Here is an 18,127-nt window from a genome sequence, read left to right on the forward strand (position 1 = left end):
TATATATAAAACCCGAAAAGGAACGTACAACCCACGTATAACGGAGGTGTCATGGATCGAAAGGTGTTGTTGATGGATAACGCTTACTGAAGAAGAAAGAAAGAAAGAATGAAAGAAAGAAAGAAAGAAAGAAAGAAAGAAAGAAAGAAAGAAAGGGGGGTGGCATCTTCCTAGTCCGGAAAGCCGCTACTGAAAGTTTTGTTCAATGCGGTGGAGCGTTCCTCTACACTTTATCGCGGGGATGATGGTAGTAGAAATCGCTTCGCGCGTAGCGAGTTCTGAGATGCGCAGATGAATGCGTAAGTTGCAGCCTATAAAGGGGCCATTAAGGCACAATGCAAGTTTGGTTCATTAAAAAGACTGCTTTTTCCTGAATACAATGACATCAATTTTATCGCGAACCTCGAACAAGTAATGAAGATATTAAAGGAGATATCTCTAGTGGCTACTCCTCGGCCACGTTCTGGCGAAGTCTCCATGACGTCACAACATCTTGTTGGTGCGATTGGCTGCCGCTGACCTAAGCCAGCGCCAAGAAACGTGATTGGCGATTGTAAGGGCGCCTGTGACTCCATTTGATAGCATCACCAACTGCTAATGTGTGTTGACAGGTATAACCATGTTTAAAGTACTGTCCCATAGTACGTCACCCTTTCCCGCAACACGCCACTGTAGCGCGAAATTTGAAAGTTTCGAAACATTTATCGCGGTTTTTTTTTTTTTTTCGTTTTAAAGGCGTCTCTCGTGGATAGTATGGAGCTGTGTGAGCCACCAAAGGCGAGTTCTTCAAAAAGTGACACGGCCCTTTTAAGGGCACAGAGGGGAGGGTGGGTCTGATATCCTAAGATGGCGGTGATGGCGACGAGAAGTATTGCAATCCTTTACAAAACAAAAACAAAATTATCTAGCTAAACCCCGGAGGGACTTTACAGCCAATTAGTGATTTCAAAAGCTTCCGATGCTGAGAAAATGTTTAGCTTTGAGGTGACGAGGCTTGTTGTTAAAGGAGCACTGACGCGAAAATTTTATGTTACACTTTTATTGCTTTTATCGATGCTGAATGGTCTGGCGAACCTGAAACAGCACTTCAGATACTTCAGCGCATGATGGTTAATTACATTGAACGGCCTGAAAATCGTTTGTTTCAAATTCCCGCGCTTTCATCCCGAACGGCGCATATGACAGAATCCCGGCCTGACCTCACCGCTTTGTGCGGACGTCACCGGCGCCCGCTTGAGAGGGTGCTGCGCCCGCTCGCCGCTCGTGGGGCCGCGCGCGTGAAGTGACGTCACAAGTTTTTGACAAGCGCTGTCGCGTCACTTCTTTTGGCTTCACGGGGTGATGTCGCGCTGATGTCCATTTGCTTAGTGCCGCTCCGCGCGCTGCTCCGTCGGCGCGATAAATGAGATCCAATTGAACTATGTTCTTCGCGTCGCAAGCCGCTCATATTTCAGCCAGGGTATTCTGTCGAGTGAAGGAAGCGCACTGTGCAAGAATATTAACGCCGAAAATTGGTGTCAGTGCTCCTTTAAAGGCGTGCTTTGTACAAAAAAATTGCGGTTGATTTCTCTGGGATAGGAATCAGTAAAACACGAAAGTTAAATGAGCAGCGAAATCTGCAGCTGAGCATGATTTGCGGGTCGGCGGCTGTCTTGTGGGTGTGCTTGTCGAGCGACGTCTTGCTGGGGGGTCGCGTCGGCAAAGGTGTACTGGCGTCATTTCCGTGAGGGATATGACGTCAATGAAATCTTGGTGTATCCCTGCATAAAACACTTTCAGGTTAAAATGTAAAACCCGACAACGAATAACCCGAAGTATAAAGTACTCCTTAGTACTAAAGGTTGCTTCCCCGCAAGAAGACCCCGTGTGCAGCGGTGCACCCTTTACAGGCCGCTTGCTTCGTTGAACTGTCGTCACTTCCGTGACGGATATGACGTGCGTGATTCAAATCTTTGTGTATCCGTGAATAAAACACTTTCGTGTTAAAATTGTGTCGTACGTTGTCCGAAGTTGTGGGTTTAGCAAAGCCACTTGCTAAATCTCCTTCATACGCAGGCTTAGGGGCACCTTCGTAGCGCTGGGAATTGCGCAAGGGGCCTGGGAACAACGACGTGTTTGAATTTCCCACAGCCTCGCGTCGTAGTTCTTGCGCCTTCTAACTCTTACGTTCTACCGTACTTTTTTATTCTTATTATCCTCATCACGTCTCATCACGTTCTTTTCTTTCTCATTTCCAGATGGTCACCTCATCAACACCAACTGCTCGGCGTCACACAACAGGTACGTTGCAATCCTTCGCCAAGAGCGTTCGGAGCTGGCTTCTTGCATGCGTTCCCACGGGCGCGGGAAAGAAAGCTGCGGCCGAAGAATTATCCTCATTTCGAACTATCCAAGCGACATACCCGAAGGAAAACCGTTCGGAAAACCTTGTCGTCTGGAGTTTTTTTAATCTTCGCAATCGTTGCGCTCTCGACGAAAAGAAATAATCCCGGGCCATTTGCACTTATGTGAAACCTGGTGAGGAGCGAAGCATGCCGTGTATATTTTTGCCAACGGAGATGAAATCTTTGGGGGGTACAGGTATACATATTTCCTGTCAAAGTCTCTTGTCTTTGAGGCACGAAGCTCTCTAGTTCAAGGCGTGAACGAGTGTCACGGTGTGTTTTTTTAGTACTCGTTAGGAAGCAATCTAGCGCGAGGCGCAAGTGAGTGTCCCGGTGTTTTAGTACCGTGACTACATGAGATGACGGTTGCGACGACGACATGAGACAGCGACAGCCCTAGCCCCTAAGGGGCTTTGCCCCTAAAATCTTAAACCGTTCCATTTTGGTGACTAGCGAAGCACATAGATCACACAAAATTCAGGTGGAAAGTACGAGCAGATACCGTTACTCTTGAGCAGTGATGGTGGTCACCCTGGGATAGATGCACGCAAGCACTCTTATTTCGGCTCTGCTGAACTTGAAAATTGGGCCTGTTGATAACTGATCTCCTGAAAATGCATATTCAAGAGACCAGGCGTGTTAGCCTGAGCTAAAAGGCGTGGTACGTTTTATGTTGCAAATGGCGCCCATTATTAACTAGTCTATTCAAGGTGCATATCCCGGTGATGAGGCATATACGCCCGAGGTACAAATAATGTGTTGAATGGCCCGCGACTTTGGTGGCGACCGCATATGCTAATAGCGCGTACGCGTAGGTGTTTGTTTTCGAACGCCTCGTTCTTCGATTACACGTGGAGGCCCGGAAGTTTTTTGTTCGCAGACATGAAAAATCTATCAAACACTGGCCATAGAAGCTTCGCTTAAAGCACACCAAGAGGACAGAGATATGTCAGTTACTCGAAATCACCGAGCTTGTAGGGCGCTGCGTTCGGCAACCGGAACGTCCGTTCCTGAGCTGGGGATCTCCTTTCTCACCGGAAAAATAATCGAGCATTATATTTCACATCCGAAGGCGCGATTGGCGACTGCAAACGCAAGAGCAAATATTAACCCCCACACCCGACCTCGAACTGCGGTCTCCAAGTAAGGCATAACTTCAAGGAGCGGCCGGCTCTTCGAAGAACGCAGCGGGGGATTGAAACCTCGGAAATCAGTACACAGGATAGCGTGGCAGTGGATGCATCCTTCGGTCACCCCGTAGTGTCTGCGTTCCTAAGAAAAAAAGCAGCGCACACCCCCGCTTTATTTCTCTTCCTCGGGCCTCTCATGCGGTATGAGATAACCCGCCGTTTCTACAATGCTTCTTTTTCTTTCTTTTCATTCTTGTTTTTGTTTTCAAAATGACGAGCCACAGTCGCCGCTTCGCGGGCCACACTCCTAAAGCGAGCACGGCCGCCTCCACGGTCCGGTGATTTCCGTTCCCATTTGCGGGGACCGCGTGCGTTTCTCCTTCTCGCCGCAAGTCGTTTATACTCGATTCTTGTTGAGCTTTTGTTTTCCGCAAACGCGGGGAAAGTGGGCGCATGGGTGCGGCAGCGAGTAGTGAGCCCACCTGTTGTCCCCCCGAAAACGATAGAACGCGGAGAAAGAAGGGGGGATCCCTGTGTATGCGAGGGTAGGGTACTGCTTCCTGTCTGGCTGCGACACAACGAGCAGACCACGCACAACCGGATGTCTTTGCTGAGCGGCGGCCGCGAGATTGCCACGAGAGATTGGATCCCCGCTGGGCGCAGAACTTCGAAGTAGCACTGTGTCGAGATGGACTAGAAGAGAGGGAGGGTGAAAAAAAGGTATCTCGTTTTTCACGGGCGCAGCTTTCCTTTTCAGCGCGCTCTGGTTTCAAGCTGCTGTGAGTCATTTTGCGGCGGAATGAGTTTCTCTTGTTCGTCGTTCTTGTCATTTTCGAGACTGGCTGTGCCGCACGTAGCATTTGCGTTCGAGGCTATTCTGGGGCTGCTACAGGTAGAGAAATGAGCGAGTGAGTGAGGTTTGGGAGGACGTATAATTAGGCGCCGCGTTGAGAAGTTTCGGCTCGTTACGGCAGCGCTGCGGATTTCGGCATGCCAGTTGGGTATGCGAATTAGCGAGTGAAAAACTGAACTGTCGGTCGGTGGTGTCGTGCTGCGTTGTTGATGTCAGGCTCAGAGACGAGTTAACACGATTTTCCTTTTCTTTTTCCCGCCGCACTGACTTTAGACCTACGAACGTGTACCTTAGTTTTTGTTTTTGCTGTGTAAATTTTATCGGTGTTCGTCGACACGCACGTGCGGAATTTCTGAATTCCTTACGAAAGGAAACCACTTCGGAAGGAAACGACTTCCGGTGGAAGTTGGTGAAAAGAGGCTGGTTGAACATTGCGTGTAATGCGAAGGCAAGATAACCGTTGGTCATTAAGGGTAACAGAGTGGATCCCCAGAGAAGGCAAGCGTGGCAGGGGGCGGCAGAAGGTTAGACGGGCAGATGAGATGATGCCGTTTGCGGAGATAAATTTGTCGCAGTTAGCACAGTACCGGGATAATTGGCGAGCAATGGGAGAGGCCTTGGCCCTGCAGTGGGCGTAGACAGGCTGATGATGATGATGAACATTGCACCTACCAGACTGACCAAATACATGTCCCTTTACACGGCCTACGTTGCTCCTATAGCATTTCGTGGCCTTTTTCAGATGAATGGACGTTGGCTTAAGATAACCGATGGTAGTTTTTTAAATAAATGGGCATTAATGAACGAAAACTTACGCCAGAAACGGAACGCATAAAACCGGGAATGCCCGCCCCACTGCGCTGTTTTAACTTTTTTAAGGAGAAACTCTGTCATCGGTAATACTGCCTCACTATTCGATGCGAGCGCATTTCGAGACGCGCTGAAGGCGAAGTAGCGACGTACTCGGTACTTTTCTTTGTCACGCACTAGAAAACGTCTTTTTGGAATACCAACTTGGTAAAACACAGACCTTCTACCACACAGCGGCTATCTGAATACCGCTTCCGTCAGGCATCACATTCCCAGAGAGCATGAGTCAAACGTTCTAACAATTAACCGTTCTTCTTCAGCGATTCCCTAAGAGTTAGACGGTGGATGAAACTGCGCGTATACGCAACATATGTGCAGTGTCGGCGGTGGACGTAATTGATTTTTGCGTAGCGGAGTTGCACTGCATCCGAAGAACTTTTTCCCCAGTCCTAGGCCGGGTTCACACTGTTGCCGCAACTGTCGTAATAACTTTAAAGAATGACGTCATTTCAAGTCTCAGCCAACCTAACTGCGTGACATGCCGTTTTTTTTTTTACGTCCATATATCACGATATGGCTTTCGCGTCGGTAGTCTGAACATAGCCTTACCCTCGACGCTTTCTTTCCATGCTTTAGGAAAGCCCTGTGCTGCAAGATGTCGGTGGAGCTGGATTTCTTCCTCGACAGCAACAAGAAGTGAGTATACGTGCACGCCCGCCAGCTTCTCTGGGGAGGGGGTTTGGAAGGGTGTACGCCGGTTGCAGTAAGCTGCGTATTCGGGCAAGAGAGAGGGGCAACAAATTTGGGCATTATGCGCTGGAAGTGCTAAAACGTTGGATGTGGTGGCGCATTGGATGTACTGGCCAAAATTGGATGTAATGACACAGCGTTGGACGAAGTTGCTCGATGAATGTAATGGTACCTTGGATGTAATGACGCGTTGGATGTAATGGCACGTTAGATGCAGTGGCCAAAATTGGATGTTTCTGCTCGATGGATGCAATGGCACAATAGATGTGCTGGCACGTTGGATGTAACAGCGCGAAATTGCATGTTTCTGCTCGTTAGATGTAATGGAACGATGGATGTGTTGGCCCAAAGCGCACATTTGGGAGAGTAGTGGCAGCGACCAGCAACGATGCGCATTTGTCGCTGCCACTACTCTACTCTTTTGACTGTCCACTTTCGTGCGCCCATTTCAGCGCCGTTTTCTGGTACAGGATTTGGTACGCACCAATGTTTTTGTGTGCGGTAGATTTCTTCAAATATGTTATACAGCTACCGTATGGAGACCTCGTCGAGGGCAACGGGATCTCTTTCTTTTCTTTTTAGTGTCGGAATTTCTACGCTTGCAGCTTTTCCCTTTTCTCTGGTTTCAACAACTTTTTGTCTGGTCCGAACGAGTGAAATTGCTTTGAAAAGAGCACGCGTTATTCAGTTCCCAGCAGCTGCACGAAATAAATGATTTCCTCCAGCGTACGTGTGCGTGCGAGGAAGATGCGCCTTCAAGTAATTACGAAACCAGCTTACAACTAGAGTCGCTTGATGCTGGCGCTGATTTAAACCTTTTTTTCTCTCTCATAAAGGGAAGCGGTCAATAACTCTTGACTAAGCAAAGCGTTCAATTCACGATCTGACAACTTGCGCCCTCGGGCGGCGTTGCAAAGTAAAAAAAAAGTTAATTATAAAGGGACTACCTGAAAAAGGGTAGGAACTGAAAAAGGCGACCGGCTTAATAAATGACGCCGCATTACGCCAATCCGGGAAGAGCGGCAACGTCGGCTGTGCTTGCGCCTCGTCGTTTATCACGTCACTCGGCTTAGGCTCGCGGTTAGCGAACGGTTGGCCCCGTCTGGTTTCGAAAGACAAAAAACAAACGCCACATGGCAGTGGGGTCACTTTGCAATTTTCTCCGCTGTCCACCCGACGGAGCCGCTCCCAAGTTGGGCCCGGTTAATTGGCAAGACTTGAGACTGTCCCCTCTACATATTTTGTCGTCGATGGGGTTATTATACAACCGCGTATCTTTTTTTCTTTGTCAGGCCAGTTCGTAGCTGCAGATTGGGGTGACAAGCAAATTGCATCAGGATTTTCTTTTTATTTTTCGAATTTTCCACCTGCGGGTATCTCGGTTTTGACATTGCGTGTAATTAGTCTCTTTTTTTTTTTTTTCATTCTAGTTCGTGGAAGGAGTAGCCGCTGATTGGAGGGACAGGCGAACTGCGTCTGGGTGTTTTATTTTTTCGATTTTTTTTTTCCCGCTTCGGGCGTCTGTGCCTTGACATTACAGGTGATTACTCTATAATGAAGAAAAAAAAGTAGCTGGGCCTGGTAGTTCTGTCGGTGTAAATCTGCTTGGCTACCTCGGCCATGGCAAACGGGCGAATGGTGAAGGGAAGGGGACAGGCAGATAGAGAAAATTGGTAAGAACAGAGGGTGGAAAAAAAAAAAGGAATCATCAATGGCATGACATTGTAAGTTATAAATATATCACGCAAGCACGAAACGCCTCAGGTCGAAGACTGCTGTCCTAGTGCACCATATTTACTAGCCAGTGTCAGCGCTATAGGTACATGTTTCACTAGCCCCCCCACCTCCCCCACCCCCTTCATTAACAACCTGTACGTTATCAAGGGTGATCGGTAAAAGTTTAATGAAGCAAGTTTGGACCTTCATTAGAAGTGCCGGTCTCATTCTCCCTGCCACCCCTCCTCCTTCTTAAAAAAAAAAAGTGAAGTACATTGCGCTTCGCTGGTGCGCGTTGGCTCCGTTGTGTAACGCCTCCGAACTCGTGCGTGCGCGCGTGCAGGTGGATGTGCCACTTCGACGACGACAACTACGTGAACGTCCCTCGGCTGGTGCGGCTCCTGCAGGAGTACGACCCGCGCCAGGACTGGTACCTGGGCAAGCCGTCCATACGGCAGCCGCTCGAGATACTCGCCAGGGACAGCAGCAAGCCGCAGGTACGTACCTCACACTGCGCATGCGCCACGGTGACTCTCCTGGCGGGGAGAGGAGGGGAAACACTGCTTCGTTAGAGGTGCTGCACCAATTAACAGCGTCGATGGGGACGGAAGATAACAGATTAAATTAATCGACGGGAGTTTGGAGTTCGTGTTTGAGTCGTTAGCGGCGGGTAATCACGCCGTTGGTAGCTTGATGTTAACGTTGGCCTGGCCTGTACAGTAGCCGACACGAGGTCGTGACTTAGTCGTTAGCAGCTGTTAACTGTTATACCAAAGAAGTTACACTTGTCTCAGTGCTCTTGCCTATAAATTAATCCGCACGAGACTGGAACGTCGTACTTTGGTCGCTATCGCCTGCTAGTCGCATCGGAGTAGCTTGATGGTATCAGTGCGCCGGAAGCTTTTGACTACCGAAGTTTTCTTCAACAATAATTGGAATGCCGACAGTTTTATTTAGTAATCGCTTGGTATATTTTTTTCAAAGGAAAAGCTATGCCTAGCTTCTCACAGCATTTCTGTTCGCAGCTTTTGCCTTCTTAGAAAGTTCTGAAGAGTTCTTGGAAAACGCACACAGGCAAGATGGTGTTCTCCTTGAACAGGACATCATTTTTCCTTTCTTTCTCTTTTTTTCATGGGTGGAGGGGATTGAAACGGTGAACGGAGAGGCTGTGGATCGGATGTGCATCGTGATCGGATGTATGCCATAGACTAGACTAGTATCGTACTGAAGCTGCAGCTGGTCTATGTGCCGTCCTGTGACCCCCTTGTCCTCTTCCGTTCGCTTTCGCAGAAGAAAATCTCCTTCTGGTTCGCCACGGGAGGTGCCGGCTTCTGCATCAGCCGTTCCCTGGCGCTCAAGATGCTCCCCATGGCAGGGTGAGTCACCCACGGTCGCCATCCTCTGGAACAACTATGGCAAAAAGAAAAAAAAGAGAGGGTATTGGGAGGGGATGTACAGTATCTGTCAAAATTTTCTAGGGCACTCCAAAGGTTACTGGGCCATTAAGAATTGAAAGCATACGCTGAAGCCTTAATTAACTGCGACCAAATTATTTTGTGACCGTAAGGAACAAAGGTAATAGAGCGTTATAGCAAAGTGGAGAACGGATACGGAAAGCTACGGTACCCGGTACACTTGCGCATACGCACATCCAGCCTTCTGTCTCTGCGCACGCCCAGGTACCGTACCGTGACCGGTTCTTCACTCTGCTATAACGCTCTATTTTCTCTAGCTTTACGGTGTAAAAACGTTTCAGCTTCGCTTGAGAGGTTTGGCTCCGAAGCTTAGCACGTTGAATATTTCGCGGCCGGTGCACTTTCGGCATGGCCTAGAAAATTTTGACGAAGACTGTATATATAGAAGCCATTTCCAGTTCATGCCGTATTATATGCGATACGTCGTTAGTATTAATGATTTTCACACATGCCCGCACGGCTACCGTGACAAAACAACATGGTGGCAAAACAGCTAGCTGAAAGGACAACGGCTTAAATAGAATGGCATCATTACGGCCGTCTTGTACGGGAGCAGTCGGTCTTGATTTGTACCCAGCCGGCGAAACCGCTTCCGCTCGCTAACTAGCCAGAGTCAGTATTAATCATTTAAATTGCACACGTTCAAAATGAAAATAATTTCCCGATAAGGCGTACCATAAAAGCGTGCTGTTTGGTCGCGTGTTTTTCGGACGCCGCCCCATCCGCAGGCATAGCACATCAAAACGCTTCCAGCCGGTTGACTTTCATTGATGGTAATCGCAGTAGAGATAATGGGGTCAGACGTTTCTGTTATAACATATCCTATCCGCAAGGCACAATGGCCCTAGCGGATTGGCTGTGAGCACTTAGTCACTTCTGCAACACTTTCGATAAGGGCTTTCACTCTTTCCTTTGCGTCTGCAAGCACTGCGAAAGTTGCAGTTATCGTCAGCACGGAGCGGTACTGCGTGATTCGCTCATCGAACCAGATACGCCTTCCGTTTCTGCTTTGCTTTTGTTGGCTGTCTTGATGTGGCTATCAAATGCGTCCGTTGCTGCGACTGAAGGAAAGGCGGCCAGTAGGGGCTACATGGCCTCAGTGACGTAATTCGGGCCGTAGAAGAACCTCAAGACCGGGAAAGAGAAAAAAATCCTTTGAGCGAGTTTACAAGTTATCTGAGGGGCATAGAGCAGTAATTTTTGGCTGAGGTACTTTGCGACCTCCTAATCTAAGTACTGGGTGTGTTGGGTGACTACGTTTTGCAAGCATTTAAGATTTCAAAAAAAAAAACGGTTGAAAAAAGTGTTGCAGGGTCCCTTCAAAGAACGCTTCAAGTAATGTGTTTTCTCTCGCGTGTGTTTTCGTCTCCTATCCGTGACAGAGGACGTCGCAAAAAAAAACTGCTCTTTTAATTTTGGTAGTAGCTTTTAAAGACGCCAGCAACCGGGTTTATAAAGCGCACACACGCACGCGTGTTTTTCCACCACTTGACAGCGAATATGTTCTCGGCGGACATCAACTATGAGTGGCTTGCTCTTACGTCGTCGTTGGATAAGCGTCCCGCATACGCAATCTCTGAGTCAGAGTCGAGCGCGACACCGGAGCAGAAGTGAGCCAGAGAAAACAGCAGTCCCCTGCGCGGGCGTAAACAATCCGCGAGAAGACAGCTACTGGCTGACTGCCCAAGAAAGCACGCTCTCCCCCGCTCCGAGTAGTACCTTATGGACAAGTGGGGCCATCGGCCTCTTGTCGGGATGCGACGAGCCGAGCGCCGCTCGAGAGCAGGTGGTCGACGCGCGTCGGTCGCCTGTCCTTTTTATGCGCGTACTTGACTGCCGGCGCACGGTGAAGTGTGTTACGGCGGCTGTCTTCTCTTGGATGCCTGCTGTCCCACTGCGCCCGTCCGCGAATACCTATGCAAACGACGGTATGACTTTCTCGCCGCTGTCTCGGGGGAAGAAGCTACGTGCACGATCTCCGATGTCTGTGCGGCGTAACGCTGTGCTTCGGCGGACTGCGCGAGAGAAACCGCACGGGTGGTTGCTGTCCTGTCGTGCGCAAGTTTTGTTTCGAAAGTTGGGTAAGACCAGTCCGTTAATACACCGTCCACGTGGAGCGCGATACACTTCGGATTAACCGGACTTCCAATCGAACAACAAGTACAAGAACGGGGGCGGTATTCTCGTGTTTGCCCATTTTGAAAGCAGCCGTCTTGCGCCCGTTTTATTGTGACGTACTGGCAGTTTTAGGCGGTCTTTCGGTTGACCTTCCCGCAACTGTTCTTGTAAACACATTTTAAACGACTAAACCAAAAAAGTTTAATCGTTCTATCTTGTATGGGCTTATTGTTCCGCCAGCGAACCAACAAGGCGATGAAAAAATCGTCTGCTCCAAATCGTCTGCTCCGAAAAGCCGCGGCTCGTAGCGCCGCCGTGCTTGCACACTCTACTTGCACGGCGTTACATCCGGGTGTTCGCTTTTAGCCAATCAGGGCTTGCTCAAAACTGACACTTTTGAAGCGGACACAAAACGGGCAAAACACGAGAATACTGCCCCAGCCCTGTTATTAGTCCGCAACAAGTCTCAATGCTTTATTTCGTTCACAATCTCGACTTTAGTCACCAAGTCGAGCGTAGCCGAGTGAATTGCAATGATAGCCGAGACTTATCGCCAAAAACGAAGGCTGAAGCGTGCACCACACAAAATGCTCAAACAGCGATGTGCGCAACGAAGAAGGTTGAGGCATAGGCGTGAGGACCTCAAACGAGAGATGCGTACGCTGGCGCAAGTCTTAACTGGCCTGCCGCTCTATCAAACTGCACGCCGCGTCAGTTGCGATGGAGCCGACATTAGAACAGAACACGGCGCTGTTTTCGCGCTTGAAAATTATGAATTTTATCGGGAAATGACGCGGCCACGTACGTCGACGCTTTCTATTCTAAATAACCTCCAGTTAACCAAAATAATGTGTTTTAGCTTGGAATTATAGAGCAATTTATTTTATTGAATTGCGTGTGAAATTGCCGGGACCAGGACATCACTTGTAATTACCAGAAAATTCCAATTAAGTGACTTCTAATTATCGAGAGTCGACTGTATTGCTGCTTAGTAGTGTAGTTTCCGTTTGGGTAGTTGTTTTGACCGTAGTCATTCGTCTTTTCGTCCAAGAGTTCGCGCACCGCTGAAAAGCTGTGCAGGAAGCTAGGGAGAAGAAGATCACTTCTCTGTAATTATCAAATAACTTCTTTTCTGGCGCTCTTTGCCCTCGTTGGCCTTGCGCCATTAACACCAACCATCATCATCATCATCAGGGAGAAGAAGACAGCTAGAGGGGAGAGAGAGAGAGAGAGAGAGAGAGAGAGAGAGAGAGAGAGAGAGAGAGAGAGAGAGAGAGAGAGAGAGAGAGAGAGAGAGAGAGGGGAATAAGAAGACGCTGCATATCTCTATCCAATATCGGCTATAAATTGAACTTCTCGTTCACACTTTGCGTATAGTGAACTAGTTCACTCTACTTTGCGTACCCACACGTGCACGGCCATAGATAGTTGGAGGGGGGGGGGTAGTAATTTTGTCAGACTACAAACAATCGACGCGAGCACACGGCGCTAACACAAGAAAGAACAGCGGTAAGAGACAAACATGGCGGCACCGCAAACAACCACACTTGGATGTATCATTTTAGATTCTTCTGATCAGACTGCTGCGTTTGTGCTGTTCTGACGCCGCGTAACAATGTTTGTTAGGAGCGTGTCGCCATAGTTCTGAAGCTATGTCCACGTAATCGTGCGAGGGAATTTGCACAGTCCAACGTCATGGTCTCGCTTTCTTCTTCTTCTTCGTGTAGTGGTGCACGTGTTTACACACCGAAAAAAAAAAAAAAAAAAACAAGCGAAGAAAGCCAGTCGGCATACAAGTTGGCGACGTCGCTTCGCATCACTTCCCCACCGCTGGCGGGAAAAGGTGATAAAACTTCGGTTTTCCAGACTGCGAACAAACAAACAAGGAAACGGCAACGTCGGTTCCTTTTAGTTCAAGGTCCGAGGAGGAGCGTTACGCGGGGAACGGCAGATAAGAAGGCGGTCGGGCGCGACGGTGCCGGAATTCGCATGCACCCAGTATCTAGCGGGGGGGTGCATGCACCGCTATTAGCACCACCTGCCGTCGGTGGGGCACAGATTCACAAAGGAGGCGGAGGGAGGAACGACGGGTGGTCATGACCCTGCTTTATTTCCAACTGGGGGCCTGCAGTAGCGTTCGCATATCTGCACGGTAGCTTTGAAGGGGAACCCCGGAGCCTCCATTTGGGGCGCGCTAGCGGTACAAAGGAGAACGGGACCCCTCCTCTCTTGTCCCCTCTGTTAATGATATAAGCTCGCAGCAGTTTTTTTTTTTTTTTCCTTCGCTCCCACCTGCCTGAAGGTGTTGCGCCTTTGTTCGCTCAGTCCTCGGCTATTCCTAGGGGCGCAAATCGAATAGTCGCGGTGCGTGAGCAGGTTCGCTATCCGTGACCGAACACGGGATGAACGCGCGAGGGAATTCGTTTCTCGAAGTTAATATATTCTCACACGCAAACACAGGGCTCCGGACATGTTACCTGCGATGCCACCCCATGATGTCGCCGACCGCTGACGCTGCGAACGGCTGGCTTATTCTCGTTTAAGAAAGCAGATGCAATAAACTCAGGGTATGGAGAAATTGCTTTCTCAGGCCCCTCGTTTTGTTCGAACTGTTTCAATGGCTCCCACTCCAGCTGTTTGATAGCAGATCATGTTCGCTTTTATCGAACTTCCGCTTATAACGAAGTGGGTTTCTTGTCTCGCATACTTTGTTGTAATAAGCTGTGTACGGCTTCGGCGGCGGACGCGAGCAGTGTAGAGGAGCTTTATATATGGACACATAGTACGCCCAACCTGTTCTTTCATCGCGGTATTTACGGGCGGAGCCAGTTTCTTGGAGCAGCGAGGCCAGCAGCCATTGGGTTTACGTCTTCAAAAGCTCCGATTTCAGTTTCTTGGTTTCCGCAACTTCAACACATTAGACGAAATAAGCCAGGCGCCAGGGGCGCATATATATAAAAAAGAGAGAAGCCTACGGAATTGGATTTGTCTTAACAGGGCCGTTAGAGCCGGAACGATTATTCCCAATTAGTTTGCATTCCTTTACCCCAACCTCGAAAAAACACCAAACTTCGCAAACACCGCTACGGTAAACTGTACTTTTCTCCTCAATACGCCTTTTCGTTAGAGTAAACCTCTTAAAGCGACCCGTCGCGGTGGCTATATGACCTTCTGCTGCAGGTGCGGAGCCCGAGGACGTGGGTTCGATCCCGGCCGCGGTGGCTGCTTTTGTGATGGAGCTTGAAAAGCGAGAGCTCTCATGTGTTGAGATTTCGGCGCACGTTAAAGACCCTCAGGGTGTCAAAATTATTCCAGAGCCTTCCACTACGGCACGCCGCATATTTCAGGTGTGACCTCGGGGCGTTAAACTCGGCAATATGAAACCTGTCATACCGCCTTAGTACCGCTCCTAGTTAATTTTTTTATTCCTGCCTGCGAGTGTGCATGCGGTACGATCGGGTACTATAGAAGGCTTTCGGGTGGCGCATTGTGTGCTAACAAAGCCGTCTGAACTGCGAAACCTTTTGTCTTAATTCTCCTACGCTCGCATAATGTGAAAAGGAGCTGAGCGGGGGCGGACAAAGCAACGAACTTGAGCGGCCAGCCGCCATCACTCAGCCATTGTTTTAGAGTCGTGGCTGGGTTGGAGGTTTCCTCCGTCATCCGGTGTCAGTGACTCGGCGCGCTTTGACGTTTGGAACAGCCGCGCGTTTCGAAGGAGAGAGGGAGGGGGTTACGGCGAGCACCCATAGTTCGACAGACCGCAGCAACAACAACAGCAGCATCGGCAAGCTCGGCGTTTTTTCCCACGTCGTGCAGGGTGAAAGACAGAACCCGCTGCGTGCTTACTTTGTCTTCGATCACGATCTCCTAACGGCCGTGACGGACGTCCGTCGTGTCGTATCTCGTCTGCAGAACCCGACCGCAGCGGGCATGCCGATGTCGTTTTTGGCTCCCAGACGCCGCGCGCGCTCCAAGTTTTCTTCTGCGTTCCTCCGGCGCGGCACGAATTTTACTGCGGTTCGCGATCCCCTTTTCAAAACACAACGAAAGAGAAACGCTCTTCTCTCTCGCTTCTTTCGTGCGCTGTCCTTCAGCGTGCGGGGTAAAACAATATCTGAAAGTCAAATGATCACCGCCGCCGCGGGCCGTCGTCTGTGGTACCCTTTCCCGCTCGTTGTAAACGACGGGAGCGAACGGCACCCTTTTTATTATGCTGTTCCTTTGTATCCTATCACTGACGAGCAGACAACTGTGTCGGGCCCGTCTCGTCTGCTGCCTCGTTTTCGGCCGAAGCGCCCGCCAGCCAATCGCTGCTCCGATCTGCGTCTCCGCGGACCGCGCTCGTCACTCTTATGACACAAAGATGGCGGCCGCCGCCGCGGGGCCCCTCCTCCTCTCCTGCGGCCATCTTTTGTGCACAATGCCGCCGCAGCCGTCTGACGGGCTTTGAATAGAAAGAGAATCGCGTTTCGTCTCTTTGTGGTGGACGTACCCAAGTAGTCTTCCCACCAAACTTTTTTCGGTATTTTTTTCTGCTATCGCTTTTGCCGCCTGTCTTTCTCAGGGCACTTTACAAGCCACCGGTTGCTGTCTTTATTTCGGCTTCGCCGCTGGGCTTTGTTTTCTCCTTGTCAAACGCGGGAGAGTTTATTTTGACGTGCCGAAACTAATGGGAGTCTGTTGGAGACGAGCCGCCGACTCGAATGCGGCTTCGTTTGTTGAGGTGTTATAGCCGACCCATACGTACTTTGATGACGTCATCGAGCCGTGTCGCCTGGCTGTCGAATTCATTATCGTTCTGGTCACTGCTCTCTATGCGTTCCTTTGGTAATAAAGTTTCGCAAACTTTTTCGGACGGTCGAAGCCAGGCTCGCCGAAGTTATTTTTTTACCCGACATCCTGTGTTTAAAAATGATCGTGTTTGCCAGTCTTGACTCGTGCACAGAAACAAGTGTATCCGTAAAGCGTGTACGAAATTCCTCTCCCTTGGCAACAGTGCGCATGCGCCGTTCAACTGACGGCCAGTGTGCGAATCAGTATATGAGAGAACAAGAAAGTGTAGAGCGTCGATTCACATTCTTCGTCAAAATTTTCCAGGCCACGCCAGAAGAACACAGGCCACAAAAAAGTATAAGCGTACCTCTCGAGAAAGGCTGGAACGTTTTATGCCTGCAAGCTGGAGAAAATGAACGCCTTTCTCAGTTTCATAAAATAATTTGCTCTCAGTTAATGATTTCCATTCTTTGTGGCCAAGAAACGTTTGGCGTGGCCCATAAAATTTTGACAATTACAGTACACATGCACCTGCGTTAGTTTGATTGCAAGCTAGTTGAGTGCGCTTGAAACAGTTGGTTTAGGATCTTGAAAGAATATCGTCGGCAGGCGTTCGAGTGACACGAGAAGGTGTTAGCCAAATTATGTCAGTTGTAGCTGCCGTGGCGATTCCCCGGCACTCAAGCGTCCCCTTTGCTTTGCTTGACATCAACTCCGAGACGAAACGTCGCTTCCGAATAGCGGCTTTCCGCAATTTCAACATAGCACACCTGCTGAATATTTTCCACCTCGGTTCGGATCTGGGTGACAGTGGAGGTTCGCCACCAAAGGAGGCTCGCTCAGAACCCGTTTCCTGTAACCTCACCGTAGAAGGCATCCTGGCCTCTGAGACTACAACCCCTGCACAACCAGACCGCTCGGGAGTGCCATTGACACAGGTAGTTACACTTAGGGACCCTCGTAGAGGAAAGAAAACAACACAAAAGCAATTGCTTTTTGTCGGCCGATGGAGACCTCACATGGGCACAACGTCGAGCCACAGAAAGGAACTGAGGATTTCCGGCGTTTCTTTTCTCTCGTTCTTTCCTCTCTCAGCCGTCTCGAACTTGACAGGCGGCAATGAAGACCTCTGGCCTCCCTTCTGACGCCACCGAAACGAGCTCCTGCGAGGGCCGCCGCTACCGGCAGTCGCTCGGAAGCGGCAATTTTCTCGCGTCGTGAGAAGTGCTCCGTGCACGCAGCACGCACGGGTTTTGTCAAGAGAGATTGGATCCGAGGCCGGTCCACGGACGCCTTTGTTCGCGCCCCGCCGCTACCGGCGTTGTTATGCCCCCGAATTATCCCGCTTCTTTTTTTCCTTTTACGGGACTGTAAGCAGCAGCCCGGCGGCTTCTGCGGGCCGTATAACCTCTCATCGCTGTATCCGAGACGAGATCGGCAGTTCGTGCCGGCGCTTTTGTAGCCACCGTATCTTTTGCGTGCTGCTAGAGTCCTTGAGGACAAAATGGGCAACCGATTCTGCCACGAGGACTGGATTAGAAACGACCTCCGCCTGGTGATCAGCTGGCGCTCCAAAGGAAGACGTCACGGCATGCAGCAATCGTCACAGGACCCAGGCAGTGGTGGATATTTTTATTTTGGCGGGAAAAGTAACGCAGAGGAGGCAAGTGAGCGGACTCCGGATAGCAGGGTAGCATTAGTAAAAGTGCTATTCGCCGCGAGCTCGACATGTAGGTGGCGACAGCGTCGCGCTGCTAGTGTGGATGCTCCGCTGAGCGGCCCGTAAGAATGCACACTGTGGGCGCGCTTCGTGCCTTTTTCCCGCCGTATGTGCGCACGAAAGCTGCAAACAAGAGTGGTATGCTGTAGTTCGGTTCCTCAACGTTCAATGTATAGCATGGAAGCGGCAGTCAGTTTTCATTACTACGCCAAAAAAAGCGACGACTCATCGGGTATCTCAGAATGGCCGTAATTGTGACAATGAACTTGCACGCTGTGGCTCGTAGCAAGCTCGATATTTCCAGACTATGGCTTTGAGCCTTCAATAAAAGCATAAATAGAAACAAATAAGGAAGCCTCGATCTCTGAAATTCAGTTTACAACGGCAATCTCAAT

At 49.8% G+C, this 18,127-nt stretch overlaps 1 protein-coding gene across 1 annotated transcript in view; it reads left to right on the forward strand.

The window, feature by feature from the left end:
- Window positions 1-18,127, forward strand: part of Fng (Fringe glycosyltransferase) — a 133,437-nt gene that overhangs the window by 68,833 nt on the left and 46,477 nt on the right. Inside the window, exons 3-6 of the mRNA XM_077671117.1 lie at window positions 2,238-2,280; window positions 5,814-5,873; window positions 7,987-8,140; window positions 8,934-9,019. Of these exons, the coding sequence (XP_077527243.1) occupies window positions 2,238-2,280; window positions 5,814-5,873; window positions 7,987-8,140; window positions 8,934-9,019 (343 nt within the window). The remainder of the gene's footprint in view (window positions 1-2,237; window positions 2,281-5,813; window positions 5,874-7,986; window positions 8,141-8,933; window positions 9,020-18,127) is intronic.

Source organism: Haemaphysalis longicornis, unplaced genomic scaffold (assembly GCF_048455015.1).
Source record: "Haemaphysalis longicornis isolate Haplotype H1 unplaced genomic scaffold, Haemaphysalis longicornis Haplotype H1 scaffold_5, whole genome shotgun sequence".
Classification (NCBI taxonomy): Eukaryota; Metazoa; Arthropoda; class Arachnida; order Ixodida; family Ixodidae; genus Haemaphysalis; species Haemaphysalis longicornis.